This window comes from Lipotes vexillifer, unplaced genomic scaffold (assembly GCF_000442215.2).
Source record: "Lipotes vexillifer unplaced genomic scaffold, Lipotes_vexillifer_v1.1 scaffold1158, whole genome shotgun sequence".
Lineage (NCBI taxonomy): Eukaryota > Metazoa > Chordata > Mammalia > Artiodactyla > Lipotidae > Lipotes > Lipotes vexillifer.
Window position 1 is genome coordinate 36,737 of NW_006793745.1, and position 15,677 is coordinate 52,413.

Genomic DNA, 15,677 nt, shown 5'->3' on the forward strand with positions numbered 1-15,677 from the left:
CAGTATCCTAGTACACTAAAGGTAAAGTATATGTCACTTCTCCCTTCTCAAAGTTTTCTGGAACAACACTGAGTGGAATATTCATTAGGACCACCTGTACATTAATAAAATATAAAACCTATATTATTTAAGGGGTTATTTCTCTTGTATCATCTTTCTCCACCCCTCCCACTCTTGTTTCTTTCCCTCACCTTCTCTTCCTTTCTGCCAAGTATAATTTGTATAAATTCAGTGTTTATATGATGCTCTGTTCCTCCTCTATCAATTTTTCTTCCAAAACAGAGATTCACGCTTTCACTGCCTTTCCACCTCCAGTCTGTATCTTGTCTCAAGTTCTAGGTCTAGTTCCTAACTTCCTGCCCCTCTCTCCTTTACCTTTCATTCCGGAGGAATATAGCTCTCGTCCAAATAGTATGCCTGAGGACCTCCCTTGATTTCCAGCATTCCTGAGATGGCCGTGCCCACCAAGTCCTTCTGGAATCCTCATTTTCTCATATTTATTGCATAGTGTTGGGTACTCAGGGCTTAGTAAAACACGTCCATATGTAGGAGGCGAGTTCCCTGGGCATATGAGAGGGGAGACCTCTACACCAGGGCCTTGATCTTTTGAGGAGTTCCTCTCCATCTTCTCATTGTTGGCAACAAAGTTTACTCAACCAGTTGACAGCAGGGAGTAAGTCTTCTTTGGGCTGTCTGTAAATGTGTGTGGGGTTAGTTGTTGCCTGGGTTGGGTGGGTGTTAAAGGCAGGACTATTAAGGGAAGTAGAAATGGGAAAGCTCCTTCTGTGCACCAGGCCCCATTAGAGGCCCTAGGGACCCAGTTTTGAAAGGCACAGTACCTGCTCTAAGGAAATCACAGTCTAAGGAGCAGGCAAGTAATTAGACAGATGATTAAAATACCTTATGGTAAGTGCTGTGCTAGAAGGGAACGTGGGTATTATGGAAACTAATAGGCTTTTAAGGGTACCAAACCTACCATGGGGAAATGAGGGAGTAGTCAAGGAAGGCTTCCTGTAGGAGGCACCATGAGGACGGTGTTTTATTTTTAACTTAAAAAATATAGAGGTAACATAGGTTCACTGTAGAAAATTAGAGTGAATTAAGAAAGCACACTGAAGATAAACATAAGCACCTTTTTAAAAATGTTCTAACTTGGGCAAAGTTGAAGGGAGTTACGAGACTAAACCTGTGATCCCACATCCTGTCCTGGGATGCCACGCTTGGTGACAGATGCCTGAAAATGCTGACAGAGTGCTGTGCTGAAATCAGTGCTCTGCAAAGAGGCAAGTTCCCTGGGGAGACGAGAGGGGAGAGATCTGGATCCCAGGCTGTGGTCTTTTGAGGAGTTCCCCTCCATCCTCTGACAACAAAAGTTACCAACCAGTGAAAATCCTCAGGGGTCCTTTGGCCTGAAGTGTGCCTTAGGCCTTATTTTATTTTACTTTTATTTTTTAACCAAGAAATGGAAAATTTTATTCAAGCCAACCTGAGGATTATAATCTGGAAGACAGTCTTTCAGAAAGCTCGGAGGACTGTTCCTGGGCACCTACTTCAAAAGATACAAAAGGATACACATTTTAAATTCTCCTTCCTGGTTGCACAACTCTGTCAATATATTCAACCATTGAATGCTACACTTTAAATAGCTGAATTGTATGTTATGTGAATAACATCTCAATAAAGCTGCTAAAAGAAGGAAACAGTCTTCCTCCTATCCTCCCACCCTGGTGCCTTGGCCAACCTGTTTGTTTTTCCAGAAGCAACCTTGGGACCTGTTTTCTTCTTCCAGAGAGATACAGATATAGATAGGTATAGAAATATATATTTATTTATATAGAAATACATTTATATATATAGAATGAATATATCTATATAGATAGATGATAGATAGATAGATAGATAATCACCCTCTTTTTAATACAAAATCCTAGGGCAGAGTCCTAAAAGAACTAGGGGCCATAGCCTAGGAGAGAGATTGGGTCCGACTACTGGGACAGAGAGTAACAGCTGCTGTGGTCCCAGAAAGGAGGCGCAGGCAGGCAGCAGAGCTGTAAATTGGGTTATCAGAGAGTGAGTGGAGTTGGGGCCGTGTTGAAAGGAGGGAAATACAGCAAAACAAAGACTACAAGGAAGCCTAGGGCTTATCTGTGACACACAGGATCCCTGGTCTTTTGCTGCCATAAAAGGGGACCAATATACCCTAGTTTGCCCAGAACTTTACCTGTTTTAAAACAGAAGATCCCAAGTCCCGGAAAATCCCTCAATCACAGAACTGTTCGATCATCCTAGTGGGTTCATCCTCCCCCGTTCCCCACCAGGAGATGGTGAGTTTTATTTTATCTTGCCAGAATAGAGGTTTGATTTGCTCTCGAATGTTCCAGAGCAGAGAGAGACTAGGAGAAAGCAGAGGATGTAGAGGTCTATTCGTTGTAATCATCACCCTTATTTTCATCTTCGCTATCAAAGGAGAGACAGCATGACTGCTTTTGCAGAACTGAACCTGAAGCCTGGATTTTCTTCAGGCTTCTTTGGCTCAGGCACAGATCAGGAGTCCTGATCCTTTTTTTTACCATCCTTCCCACCTTACTCCTCTGGTCGTCTTTGTTCCCTCCCTGTACTGGATTAGGGCTGGAGTTGCCACGCTGACCTCTTGGGACATTCACCCATCTATTTTCTTTTCACCTTTCCTGCTGGTCCTTCCTCAGATGGCTGAGCCGGAACTACTGCTGTCGCTCTATGTCTGAGCTCTGAGATCAGCTTCCCCCAAGCATTCTTCTTTGGTGGAGGGTTTGGCATTACCTTTGGAGGCTGCTCAGGTTTGGGAGGCTTGGAAGTTGGAGAGCGACAATCTTCCTCCTTATTGAATGTTTCCTTTTCTAAAGACTTCTTTCTCTTTTCTTCGTGCATTTCTGCCAGATGCAGCTGAGATCCGTCTGTGATGACTTACTTCCTCTCCTTTCCTGAGTTTCTTTACTTGGGCAGCTTTTGTGTCTCTCCCGAGGTTGAAGTTCTAGTTTTGGGGGACGTGTCTAGCGACTGTGTCAGTTAGGCTTTGCCCCTCTGCAGACAGAGGCTGCTCATCTGGACTGCAAGGTGCTAGCAGAGGAACCATCTTCCTTGGGAGTACCCTGAGGCTTTACGTTCACGTTGGGTCTGTGGGTGGGAGGACCTCTATCATCATGCCTATTTTCATCTCGGGAGCTCCAGGACTGGTCATCTCGTCTGTCATATCTGTCTTCATAGTGGTCCCCTCTTTCTCTGTAGTTATCATCCCTATGGTGCATGACCAAATGGTCTTCCTGCCACTGCCTGTCCTGTAATCATAGCCTCTGTCATAGTCTCTACTGCCTCAGTCATCTTAGCAATCTCAGCTCCCATATCAATCCATATCCGGTGTGAACCATTCTACTACTCACCCTGACACCCATCATGGTATCAGTGTGAGTCACAATGGTCTCAACATTTGTGTCCAAAGCTATCATCACTTCTTCTGGGCGGGTAGTCATCAAAGTTGTCTGCAGCAGGATGGGCCCTACGGTGTATACATGTTTTGTCAGAATACCGATTTCTATCTTGGCCAAAAGAACGATCATTCCTGTATTCATCCTGTACTTGATCAGCAATGTCCATTTGAAATCCCCTGTTCCCTAGAAACACTTCACTGATGCCCAGCATACTGAGCAAGGAATCCAAACTCAGGTCCCCAAACTCAGTATAACCAAAACCTTTCAACCTCCTTGCTGGGTTCACGGGGTAAATGCTTTGGACTTGGGGTGATAATGATGAATCAATGCAGGTTCGTTGACTGTAGCAAATGTACCACTCTGGGAGGGTGTGGATTTTGATAGAGGGGATGGCTGTGGGTATGTGGGAAGAGGAGGTATTTGGGAACTCTGTACTTTCTGCTCAGTTTTGCTGTAAACCTAGAACTGCTCTTAAAAAGTACTAAAGTCTACTTTTTAAAAATTTTAAGTCATTTTAAAAATAAGCTTGTCCAGATATAATTATGATTACGTCAGCTTTCTTTTTGCTACTGTTTGCATGTACAAGTTTTGCGTGTACACCTTACAGGTAAGGTGTGTCTCTTACCGTTTATCTAGTCTGATAAGCTTTGTGTTATAGCAGGAGGACTTATCCCATACATGTTTAATGTAGATACTGATATACTGGCATTTATAACTACCACTTACTGTTTTTTTTTCTCTACCTGTCCCACCTGTTTCTTGTCCTCTTTTTCCTATTTTCCTGCCCACTTTGGATAAATCACATATTTTTATTATTCCATTTCCTCTCTCTGTTAGTTATACAACCTTTATTATTCTTTAAGTGATAACCCTAAGATTGTAACATGCATCCTTGACCTAATACAGTATAACCTAAATTAGTACTTTACTTTCCCAGACAATGCAAAGACCTTTGACTGCATTAACTGCATTTGCCTACTCCCACATTTTGTGCTATTGTTAAGTATTTTATTTTATTTATTTATTTTTAATTTATTTATTTTATTTATTTTTATTTTTGGCTGTGTTGTGTCTTCGTTGCTGTGCACGGGGCTTTCTCTAGTAGCAGCAAGCGGGGGCTACTCTTTGTTGTGGTGCATGGGCCTCTCATTGCGGTGCCTTCTCTTCTTGCAGAGCATGGGCTCTAGGTGCACAGGCTTCGGTAGTTGTGGCACGAAGGCTCAGTAGCTGTGGCTCACGGGCTCTAGAGCACAGGCTCAGTAGTTGTGGCATACGGGCTTGGTTGCTCTGTGGCATGTGGGATCCTCCAGGACCAGAGCTCGAACCCATGTCCCCTGCATTGGCAGGCACATTCTTAACCACTGTGCCACCAGGGAAGCCCATGTATTTTAATATTATGTACATTTAAATTCTATGTAATACTTAAAGCTCCAAAAGGCATTAGCATTATTCTACAAAACAATAATTTTCATTTATATTTATCCCCAAATTTACCCTTTTCAATAATCATTAGTTCTTGTGCCCTTCATTTTCAGATTTCCATCTTGGATCATTTTCTCTCTATCTGAAAAACTCCCTTCAGTATTTATTTTACTCTAAGTTTGCTGACAGCCAGGTCCTTTTATTGTTTTTAAAGTTTTTGTATTGCTTTCATTTTTTAAAAGACGTTTTCACTGAGTACAGTATTATAAGTTGTCAGTTCATTTCTTACACCACTTTAACATTGTCATTCGTCTAAGTAATCTGTCAATCTTACTATTGTTCCTTTGAAGGCAATGTGTATTTTTTCCTAAGGTTCTTTTTTTTTTTTTTTTTTTTTTTTTTTTTGCGGTCCGGGGGCCTCTCACTGTTGTGGCCTCTCCCGTTGCGGAGCACAGACTCTGGACGCGCAGGCTCAGCGGCCATGGCTCACGGGCCCAGCCACTCCGCGGCATGTGGGATCTTCCCGGACCGGGGCACGAACCTGTGTCCCCTGCATCGGCAGGCGGACTCTCAACCACTGCGCCACCAGGGAAGCCCCCCATTTGTTTATTTTTATTTCCATTATTCTGGGAGACAGATTGAAGAAGATATTGCTGAGATTTATGTCAGAGAGTGTTCTGCCTATGTTTTCCTCTAGGAGTTTTTTAGTGTCTGGTCTCACATTTAGGTCTTTAATCCATTTTGAGCTTATTTTTGTGTATGGTGTTAAAGAATGATCTAATTTCATTTATTTTCTTTTTTTTTGTTGGTCCAGTTTGCCCAACACCATTTGTTGAAGAGACTGTCTTTCCACCATTGTGTAGTCTTGCCTCCTTTGTCATAGATTAATTGACCACAAGTGTGTGGGTTTATCTCTGGGCTTTCTATCCTGTTGCATTGATCTATATTTCTATTTTCGTGCCAGTACCATACTGTTTTGATGACTATAGCTTTGTAGTATAGTCTGAAGTCAGGGATCCTGATTCCTCCAGCTCTGTTTTTTCTTTCTCAAGATTGTTTTGGCTATTCAGGGTCTTTTGTGTCTCCATACAAATTTTAAGATGTTTTTGTTCTAGTTCTGCAAAAAATGACATTGGTAATTTGATAGGGATTGCATTGAACCTGTAGATTGCCTTGGGTACTATAGTCATTTTGATGATATTGATTCTTCCAATCCATGAACATGGTATATCTTTCCATATGTTTGTATCTTCTTCAATTTTTTTCATCAGCATCTTATAGTTTTTGGAGTATATGTCTTTTGTCTCCTTAGGTAGGTTTATTCCTAGGTATTTTATTCTTTTTGATGTGGTGGTAAATGGGATTGTTTCTTGAATTTCTCCTTCTGATCTTTCGTTGTTAGTGTATAGAAATGTGACAGATTTCTGTGTATTAATTTTGTAAACTGCAACTTTACCAGATTCACTGATGAGCTCTAGTAGTTTTCTGGTGGCATCTTTAGGATTCTCTATGTATAGTATCATGTCATCCGCAAACAGTGACAGCTTTACTTCTTCTTTTCCGATTTGGATTCCTTTTATATCTTTTTCTTCTCTGATTGCTGTGGCTAAAACTTCCAAAACTATGTTGAATAAGAGTGGTGAGAGTGGGCATCCTTGTCTTGTTCCTGATCTTAGTGGAAATGCTTTCAGTTTTTCACCATTGAGGACGATGTTGGCTGTGGGTTTGTCATATATGGCCTTTATTATGTTGAGGAAAGTTCCCTCTATGCCTACTTTCTGCAGGGTTTTTATCATAAATGGGTGTTGAATTTTGTCAAAAGCTTTCTCTGCATCTATTGAGATGATCATATGTTTTTTCTCCTTCAATTTTTTAATATGGTTTATCACATTGATTGATTTGCGTATACTGAAGAATCCTTGCATTCCTGGAATAAACCCCACTTGACCATGGTATATGATCCTTTTAATGTGCTGTTGGATTCTGTTTGCTAGTATTTTGTTGAGGAGTTTTGCATCTGTGTGCATCAGTGATATTGGCCTGTAGTTTTCTTTCTTTGTGACATCCTTGTCTGTCTGGTTTTGGTGTCAAGGTGTTGGTGGCCTCGTAGATTAAGTTTGGGAGTGTTCCTGCCTCTGCTTTATTTTGGAAGAGTTTGAGGAGAGGTGTTAGCTCTTCTCTAAATGTTTGATAGAATTCGCCTGTGAAGCCATCTGGTCCTGGGATTTTGTTTGTTGCAAGATTTTGAATCACAGTTTCAATTTCAGTGCTTGTGATTGGTCTGTTCATATTTTCTATTTCTTCCTGATTCAGTCTTGGCAGGTTGTGCATTTCTAAGAATTTGTCCATTTCTTCCAGGTTGTCCATTTTATTGGCAGGGAGTTGCTTGTAGTAACCTCTCATGATCTTTTGTATTTCTGCAGTGTCAGTTGTTACTTCTCCTTTTTCATTTCTAATTCTATTGATTTGAGTCTTCTCTCTTCTTTTCTTGATGAGTCTGGCTAATGGTTTATCAATTTTGTTTATGTATAGTATCATGTCATCTGCAAACAGTGACAGTTTTACTTCTTCTTTTCCAATTTGGATTCCTTTTATTTCTTTTTCAGTACTGTGGTTCTGACTCTAGCTTGTAAGTTTCCACTCATCTTTTTTTTTGTTTCTGCCATTGACATAAGAATAAAGTGGTTTGGCTACATCATTCAATCCTCAGGCACAGGGTGTGAAAGCATAAATTTTTTTTAAGCCACTTCATTGTTATTATTATTATGGCAATAGCCCACGGACACAGCATATTTCATATGGCAAACTCTGCTGGGTGCCTATCTATATAAATTCTTTCATTTATAAATCCTTTGAACAGATATTTCACAAAAGAAGATATATAAATGTCCAATAAGTACATTAAAAGATGTTCAAAATCATTAGTTATCAGGGAAATGCAAACCCAAACCACAGTGAGATGCCATTGCATATCCACTAGAATAGCAGATATTAAAAGACCGACAATATCAAGTGTTGGTGGGGATTTGGAACAACTTGAACTCTCACACAAGGCTAGTGGAGTGTAAAATGGTATGACCACTTTGGAAAACTATTTGGCAAATTGTCATATTGTTAAGAATACATCAATCACATGAGCCAGTAAGTTTACTTCTAGGTATTTACTCAAGGGTTATAAAAACCTATGTTTCCACAAAAGAGTTGTACATGAAAGTTCATAGCAGCTTTATTTATTTATTTTTAATAGTATTTATTTATCTGGCTGTGCTGGGTCTTAGTTGTGGCACACGGGATCTTCTAGCGGCAGCATGCAGGTTCTTAGTTGTGCCATGTGGGATCTAGTTCCCTGGCCAGGGATTGAACACGGGCCCCCTGCATTGGGAGTGCAGAGCCTTAACCACTGGACCACCAGGGAAGTCCCAGTAGCTTTATTTGTAATAGCCAAAAATTGGAAATATCCCGATGTACACCACTAGGTGAATGGATAAACAAACGTGGCATAGATACAATAGAACACTCCTCGGCGGGAAAAATGAACAAAGTATGGCTACATGCAACAACATGCATGAATTTAAAAGTATACTGAGTGAAAGTAGCCAGACACAAAAGAGTCTATACTGTATGATCACATTTATTAAAAATTCTAGAAAATCCATTGTGACTGAAAACAGATCAGTGATTACCTGGGGGCTGGGGAGTGAAAGGAGGGACAAACTGCAGAGGGATGTGAGGATGCCCTTGGGGGTGATGAAATATTCTGTTATCTTGACTGTGGTGTATGCATTTGTCGAAACTTATCCAAGCATGCGCTTTCAGTAGGAAGACTTTATCGTACATGTGCTACATAGTTCAATAAAGCAGATTACAAATCCCCTCCTCATCGTCACTAGCAGAACCCCAGTTCCGCTCAGAGTGGCAGTATGCTATCCTAGCAGACTATGTGACATGGTCTTGACCTTTGAATTGTAAATGGAAGTCCTCTATTTGGGGCTTCCAGGGAAGTTCTTTAAAAGGGACAAATTCAGGTGGTAAATGTCTTCTGTTGTTCCCCTTTTCCTACCCATAGTAAAGAAATGATGCTGGGCATGCCATCCTGAACTCATGAGATGACAAGCACGAGGAACAAAAGTCATACATGAAGAGTGGAAAAACAGAAGGAGCGTAAGACTAAATAAACCAATTGTGGAACTGCCGTGTCACTAAGAAAAATAAATCCCTTCCTTGTTTCAGCCATTATGTGGCCATTTTTGTTTCATTAATTACAACCAGATACAATCTCAACAGATACAGACATTCTCTGTTCATGGACCGAGCTTATGATACTAAATCTCTAACCTGTTTTCCTGACCTTCTTGACCAAGCTGTTTTAGAATCTTAATTGTTCTGGGCAGCCCTGGCTCAGGGACTGAAACACCAGCTTCTTTTCCTGGCTCAGACTCATTGATCAGCATCACGCCTGGTCCCAACTTTTCATACACTTCCCTGAGGTGCTCAGACTCACTTTCCAGAGCTCCCATGCAGTCACTGTGGCTCTGCAACGCTGTCCTAAAACTGGCAGATTCTCTTTTCCCTCCCAGTTATTTTTTTCCCACTCAGATGACCATGACTCAGGACTTTCTCCTTTTTCCAAAATGGAAATATTTGCATGTTGTTTTTTTTTTTTCTGAGTATGAAGCTTGACTTTCCTGACATTTCCCACCACTGCTCTTCTGCCTGTGCCTTTTTCATCGTAGCACTTGTCTTGGTTTTAATAATATATTATTAGTGTCTGGCTCCCTAACTAGATAGATATTAAGCTTCAGAAGGGCAAGGACCATGCCTGTTTTGTTCACATCTTTATTCCCATTACATGCAGGTGGCTACATGGTACTCCCTGAATGGTAAATGAACACATGAGTGAACAAAACTTCCGCATCATTTACAGGTGGCAAGCAGATCCCTAATTCATTAGCTCAGATTATTGCTCATGACATGATCATTTTTTGAAAAAGTTACAAAACTGTGAGGACTAGGTCCACTAAAAATATATATATCAATACTAGCTAATTTCAAATGAGCCATTACAAGTAGTCAACCATCATTTTTCACCTCAGGTTAATTTTCTGACACATCCCTCTTATAACCTCTTACTTAGGAGATCTTATCTCCTGTTTTGTTGAGTAGATAGTGATCAACTAGCTTGAGCTCTCTCATCTATTTTCTCTTCATTTCAAAGTAATTTATTCTCTAGCGGTACTCTCTAATCTCCACTTTCAACATGGAAAGCATAGCAGTCTCTGTTTTCTCCAGATACTCTGGGATCTTGCCTCCTTAATCGCCCCCTTCTATCTGCAGCAACTGCAATCTCTTCCATTTATCCCTTTCCCTTCTGTCCTCAGATATTCATTCATTCAACAAATATTTATTAAAAACACTTTGTATTGTTTTTAGGTTCTTTGAATATATCAATGAGTAAATGTTCATGCAATTTATATAGGAGTGGAGGGAGACAGACAGTAAACAAGTATGTAGAGATTTGAAGATTTAGGGAGAGAAATAAAGCAGGGGAGGAGTTTAGGAAGGGTGGTTCTGAGAGGCTTCACTCGGAAGGTAACAGAGCCTTGAAGGAAGTGAGGGAACAAGTCTCACGAGTATCTGGGTGTTACGGGCTGAATTGTGTCCCCCCTCAAATTCATATGTTCAAGTCCTTACCCCCAGTACCTCCGAATGTAACCTTATTTGGAGCGAAGGCTTTCAAAGAGGAGATTAAGTTAAAATGGGGGTGGTAATGAGGGTTATGATTTGGCCCACGTGGAAGCAGGAAACCCAGTGAAAAGTGTTTTTATACAGGAAAAGACTGATGTGCTGGGTTAACTATAGCTGATAAAATGAAGATGGAGAATTCTTTTGAATTTAGCAATGGCGGCCACAGCTAGAGCAGTTTGGTGGAGTTGGGTGTCCAAAAGCCCGACTGTAGTGTGTTTGACAAGGAGAGAAGAGGAATTAAAGACAACGAGCTCAGAGTTTCGCTGTACTGAGCAACAATGAAATGTGGGAGGTGGAAGGCGAAGTGGGGGGGGGTTGCTTGTTTTGCTTTTGGACACAAGAAATTAAGAGCATGTTTGTATTTCGGTATCTTAAAAAAAAAAAAATCTTCAGAATTCTGATGGGGTCATAGCCTCCCAACTATAGCTGCGCAACCAGTCTTCTAATCTTTGATGTTCTTCTTTTGAAAACACTGCTGAAGAATCCACAGCAGTTGGTTGTTCCTAAACCACAACTCTTATCACTTCACTCAAAGATCTTCACGGTGTCCTTAACTGCATGAAAAGTTCTAAAGCCTTAGCCGAACATTCAAATCTTCTCCAGTTTGGCCTTTTGCGGTTTTAACTCTTTCTTTGCTCTATAGTGAGGTACAAAGCATGGCAGACCAGGATCAGAAGGCTTGGATGCAAGTCAGGGCTCTGTAAATAACTGGCTATGTGACTTTAGAAAAATGACGTAAGTGCACCGGGCCAGGGCTCCTTCTCCTTTATAATGAGGAAGGGGCGTGTCGGATAGACTGGATCACGTAGGTCACCGGCATCTCTAACCAGCCGTAATTCTCAACACCGTCGCGGACACACGCAGGATCGTCTCCCCAACTCACGTTACCCCTTCCACTTTCAGGAACTACATGTTTTGTGCGGTCACTCATTTTTCCTGCTCTTCTTTTGCCTATCCAAAAGAACCAGGTTTTACAGCGGTAACCCCTTGAAGGTCGGCCGCCTACCCGCCACCAGGGACTAGCCTCCCACTCTGCCTTTCACTTGGGACTTGCCTCTCCACATTCAGAATCCGCCACGTATTAAGTGCCGCTTCCAACCAATCAAGAAGAAGTTATCTCAGACTTTTGAGGGGCATCCGCTTCCACCAGTGATCTTCAAGTGTTCTCTAGCGCCTCGCTTTGAGGGGCGAGGCCAACCAGCACAATGGCCAATCTGCTCTGGGGAAAGCTATTCTGGGAACTGCGGAGCTCATCAATCAGGTAAGAAGGTTGCCGGGAGGAGCGTTTCTCATTGGTAACCGCGTCCGGAAGAGGGCCGGGCCTCGGGCTAAGGAAATACAATTTGATTGGCAGGCGTGCTGTTGACAACCAGGGAAAGCCCACCTTCTCCAGCAGGACTAGCATGGGAGCCCAGAGTGGCAAAGGCCGCAGCCAATCAAAGAGCAGATGCGCGGAAAGTTTGCTCAATGGGCGATGTCCGAGGGAGGCTGTCACTCAGGTGGCGGTGGCTGAGGCCGGGCTAAGACGTGGCCTGAGAAAGGCGGCTGGACGTCCTGACCGTCGGGGCGGCGGCTGGGGTCCCTAGCACGTCCTCGCCCTGGTCCGGGGCTCCGAGCGGTGGGAGAGGCGGGCGCCGGCGGCTGCACCTCCATGCCCGCGCGCGGGGCGGGCCGCTGATGGAGCGCGCCGCCCGCCCGGGGTCGCTGGCACGGGCGCTGCTGCTGCTGCTGCTGCCACCGCTGCAGCTGGGGCTCGTGACGGGGACGGTGGCCGCGCGGCGCGCTTCCGACCTCCCCGCATCGACAGTGGAGGCGGCGTTCGGCCTGGGGGCCGCGGCCGCTCCAACCTCGGCCGTGCGGGTGCAGGCGGCAGGCGCCGTGACTGCGGCGGAGGTGACGGTGGAGGACGCCGAGGCGCTGCCGGCGGCCGCGGGGGAGCAGGAGCCGCGGGAGCCGGAACCGGACGACGAGGCCGATCTTCGGCCGTGCCGCAGGTGAGGGGCGCGGGCAGAGCACCCGGACCGCTGACCCCGGGAGTCTACTTGTTTAGGCGCGTGCGCCGCGGAGGATCTGGTGGCCGCGGTCCCCTCTCGGCCACGGCCTCTCGCTGGCGGAGGACTGCTGCTGACCTGGGGGAGAGCGCGGGGCCGCCTCCCCAACCCCTGGACCGGAGACTGGCCTCGCTCCGCTCCCCGGCGCCCGATTCTAGCTCCCAGGCGCACGCAGCATCCTCCAGGGTACCTGGAGGATGCTCGGAGAATGGACGTCGAGGTGGGAAAGAAACGTCACTTTCCCTCTTGCATTGCTTTCGAGCTTTACTAGTACCCCAAGGGACTTACAGACCCCATTTTTTTTCTTATGTGAATTATCTTATGTCTGTGCTGGTGTGACAGCTGTTTGGGGAAAGGACTTCACAAAGAGATTTCAACGTTTCCCTTTAAACATATCCCTGTAGTGCCCACGGACCAGGGTTGAGGTCAGTATTTCTGTAATTGAGTTCTGCGGAACACCTGCATCAGAAGCACCTGGGGATGCTGGTTAGCTGTACAGTTTTCTAAGTCCGACCCCAGATTTACTGAATTAGACTTTCTCAGGGTAAGAACCTGGAATCTGCAAGTTTAACACGCACTCCAGACAATTCTTGAACACACTAAAGTTTAGGAGCTATGGGTGTGTTCTTGAATTTTGGTAGTTCTTTGATATTTATAGGGTTTACTATATAAACATTTAATATAGGGCTGTCTTGGTTGAGTTGCTTCATCTCCTTAAAAACGTTATTTCAAGATACATGTTTTAAAGCACTTTTCAAAGTCTGGACACAAATGTAAGGCATTTTAATGGTAAAATATTTTGCAGATGGCTAATCTTAGCACACCCAGGGAGAAAGTGATTTAATAAATGGAATGATAACAGGAGCATTAGGTAAATTAATCCAGAATCTGGATTAGAAAGTATTGTAAATTTACAACGTGGTAATTACTAGATTGTGACAAATTAGGTTTAAATTTTCAGTTAAATATCAGAACCTTGATATTTTGCCTGGAGACTACCATAACTAGGATATGTACTAAAATTCTAGAAGCACCCCTTGAATGCTTATATGTAGATGTTTTTAAAGTGGCAAACGTCTGGCAAAATTTTCATAGGTTTTGCTAATGAGTTAGCTCTCCAGAAAGAGCGTTTTTGTTTGTCTTAAAGAAACTTCTGAAGCACTCGCTCAAAGTAAGTTCCTTGAAGTAGAGAAACATGTTTCATTTTTCTTAAAATACACATGCACTGCAGCAGGTATTTATTGGCACTCAAGAGGCCCCCAGGATGCCCAGGGGTTGCAGAGGTTAGGCAGATAGCCCCTGCCCTCCGAGAGGAAGGGCAGTTCAGCAGTGAGGATTAAATAAGGGGACCCATAATGACTTTACAGGGCAGAAGCTATGCAAATTGCATGCCATCAGTGTCCCAGGGTTTTTGTAGTGTTCAGTGAGTGGGGTACCCAGGTGAGGTGGAAGAGAAGATGAGAAAATGTTGTGGCAGAATGAGTTGTTTCCAGAAAAGTGGGTAGAACTGTGATGGGCAGAGGCTGGACTCGAGGAGACAGCAAGAGGCACAAAAGCTGGGAAATATGTTTAGGGCACATTATTTTGTTTGTATGCATGTGTCTGTGTGTGTGTGTCTGTGTGTGTGTGTGTGTGTGTGTGGTGTGTGACCTGTGCATACGCGAGAGATACAGACAGACATACATGTGTGCTGGGCAGGGAGGGATAGAAGATAAGGCTAGAAAAATAGGTTGGGGCACACTGTATATATATACAGCCATATGCTAGTAACATCGTCATCACTTGGGAACATGTTAGAAATCCAGAAGCAGGCACCGCCCAGATCCACTGAAAGAGTATCTGCGTTTTAACAAGATCAGCATCAATTCACATACACACTACAGTTTGAGAAGTCTTGGTGTAGAGTATCTCGAATGCCAGACCTGATTGAAGTTTGTGCTTAAGGAATATTTCTCCAGCAATGCTGTGTACTGAAAACTTGAGGAAAGGATACCAAAAGGAGCGTGTTATAGCGGTGCCGACGAGAGGTGTACTGTCCAGTGCATATAGAACAGAAGGGGTAGATTTGAGAGATCGGAAGCAGAGCCTTGGTTCCTGGCAAATGAATTGATTCCTCCTCCCTGGGTACCGCCGTCTGAAGGTGGAGACAGGGTGGCTAAAAGGTGAGAGCACAGGTGGGAAAGTGGAAAGATTTAGGGGAGCAGGGAGGAAAAGGTAAGGGGTTTGGTGCTGGACATGGTGACTTGGAGGTGCTGGCAGGACATCCAGAGGGAGAGATATAGATAGGAAACAAGCGACTGCAGTTGGAGAGACGTCAGGGTAAATGGTTGAAACTGTGTGAAGAGGAGACTCATGATAAAAATCTCAGGAAATGCCTTATGTTTTAGAGAAGATGAGCTAGCAAAGGAGACAAAGATACAGCTGGCTAGGCTGGAGGCATAGGGTGAGGACTGAGAAGATGAGGGATTTGGGATGAGCACAATTAATAGGAGGAGTTAGAGAGCCATCCTTTTGGGGATTCCCTGGTGGTCCAGTGGTTAGGACTCTGCGCTTCCACTGCCCAGGGAACTAAGATCCTCCAAACCACGCTCCGCAGCCAAAAAAAAAAAAAAAAAAAAGATTCATCCTTTTTGGCTCCACTTCCTTAGTCCCTCACTGTTAAACCTGATGGGACCTCTGCCTCTGATCTTTATACATTCAGAGGGTGGGAGCCTATACAGACAGGCTGAAAAAGAAAGGAATAGAAGAGGAGGCAAAGGTAGTTGGCAAGCAAGAGGACCACTTCTTTCTCAGAAAGAAGAGTGAAAATAGAGGAATTTTGCCTGCCAGAGAGTAAGTGATCTTTGGCAAACAGAATTGGCTGGGAAGAGATAGGCCAGGGTTTAAGGGTCTGCCTGGTAACTTAAGATAGTGTGGAAAGTTTGAGAAATCTTTTTTTTTTTTTTTGCGGTACGCGGGCCTCTCACTGTTGTGGCCTCTCCCGTTGCGGAGCACA

At 43.7% G+C, this 15,677-nt stretch overlaps 1 protein-coding gene, 1 non-coding gene and 1 pseudogene across 3 annotated transcripts in view; 1 reads left to right on the top strand and 2 right to left on the bottom strand.

Annotated features, from left to right (window-relative positions):
- Positions 1-3,041: 3,041 nt before the first annotated feature.
- Positions 3,042-12,284, bottom strand: LOC103077501 (eukaryotic translation initiation factor 4B-like; annotated as a pseudogene).
- TRNAG-CCC (transfer RNA glycine (anticodon CCC)) lies at positions 8,229-8,301 on the bottom strand. The gene has a single exon. It is a non-coding gene; the product is annotated as a tRNA-Gly (tRNA).
- Positions 12,098-15,677, top strand: part of EIF2AK3 (eukaryotic translation initiation factor 2 alpha kinase 3) — a 71,171-nt gene continuing 67,591 nt past the window's right edge. The window contains exon 1 of one of the 2 annotated variants that reach the window (XM_007466722.1): positions 12,098-12,625. In XM_007466722.1, the coding sequence (XP_007466784.1) occupies positions 12,309-12,625 (317 nt within the window). In that variant the 5' untranslated portion in view covers positions 12,098-12,308. The remainder of the gene's footprint in view (positions 12,626-15,677) is intronic. The other variant, XM_007466723.1, reaches the window with a different exon arrangement.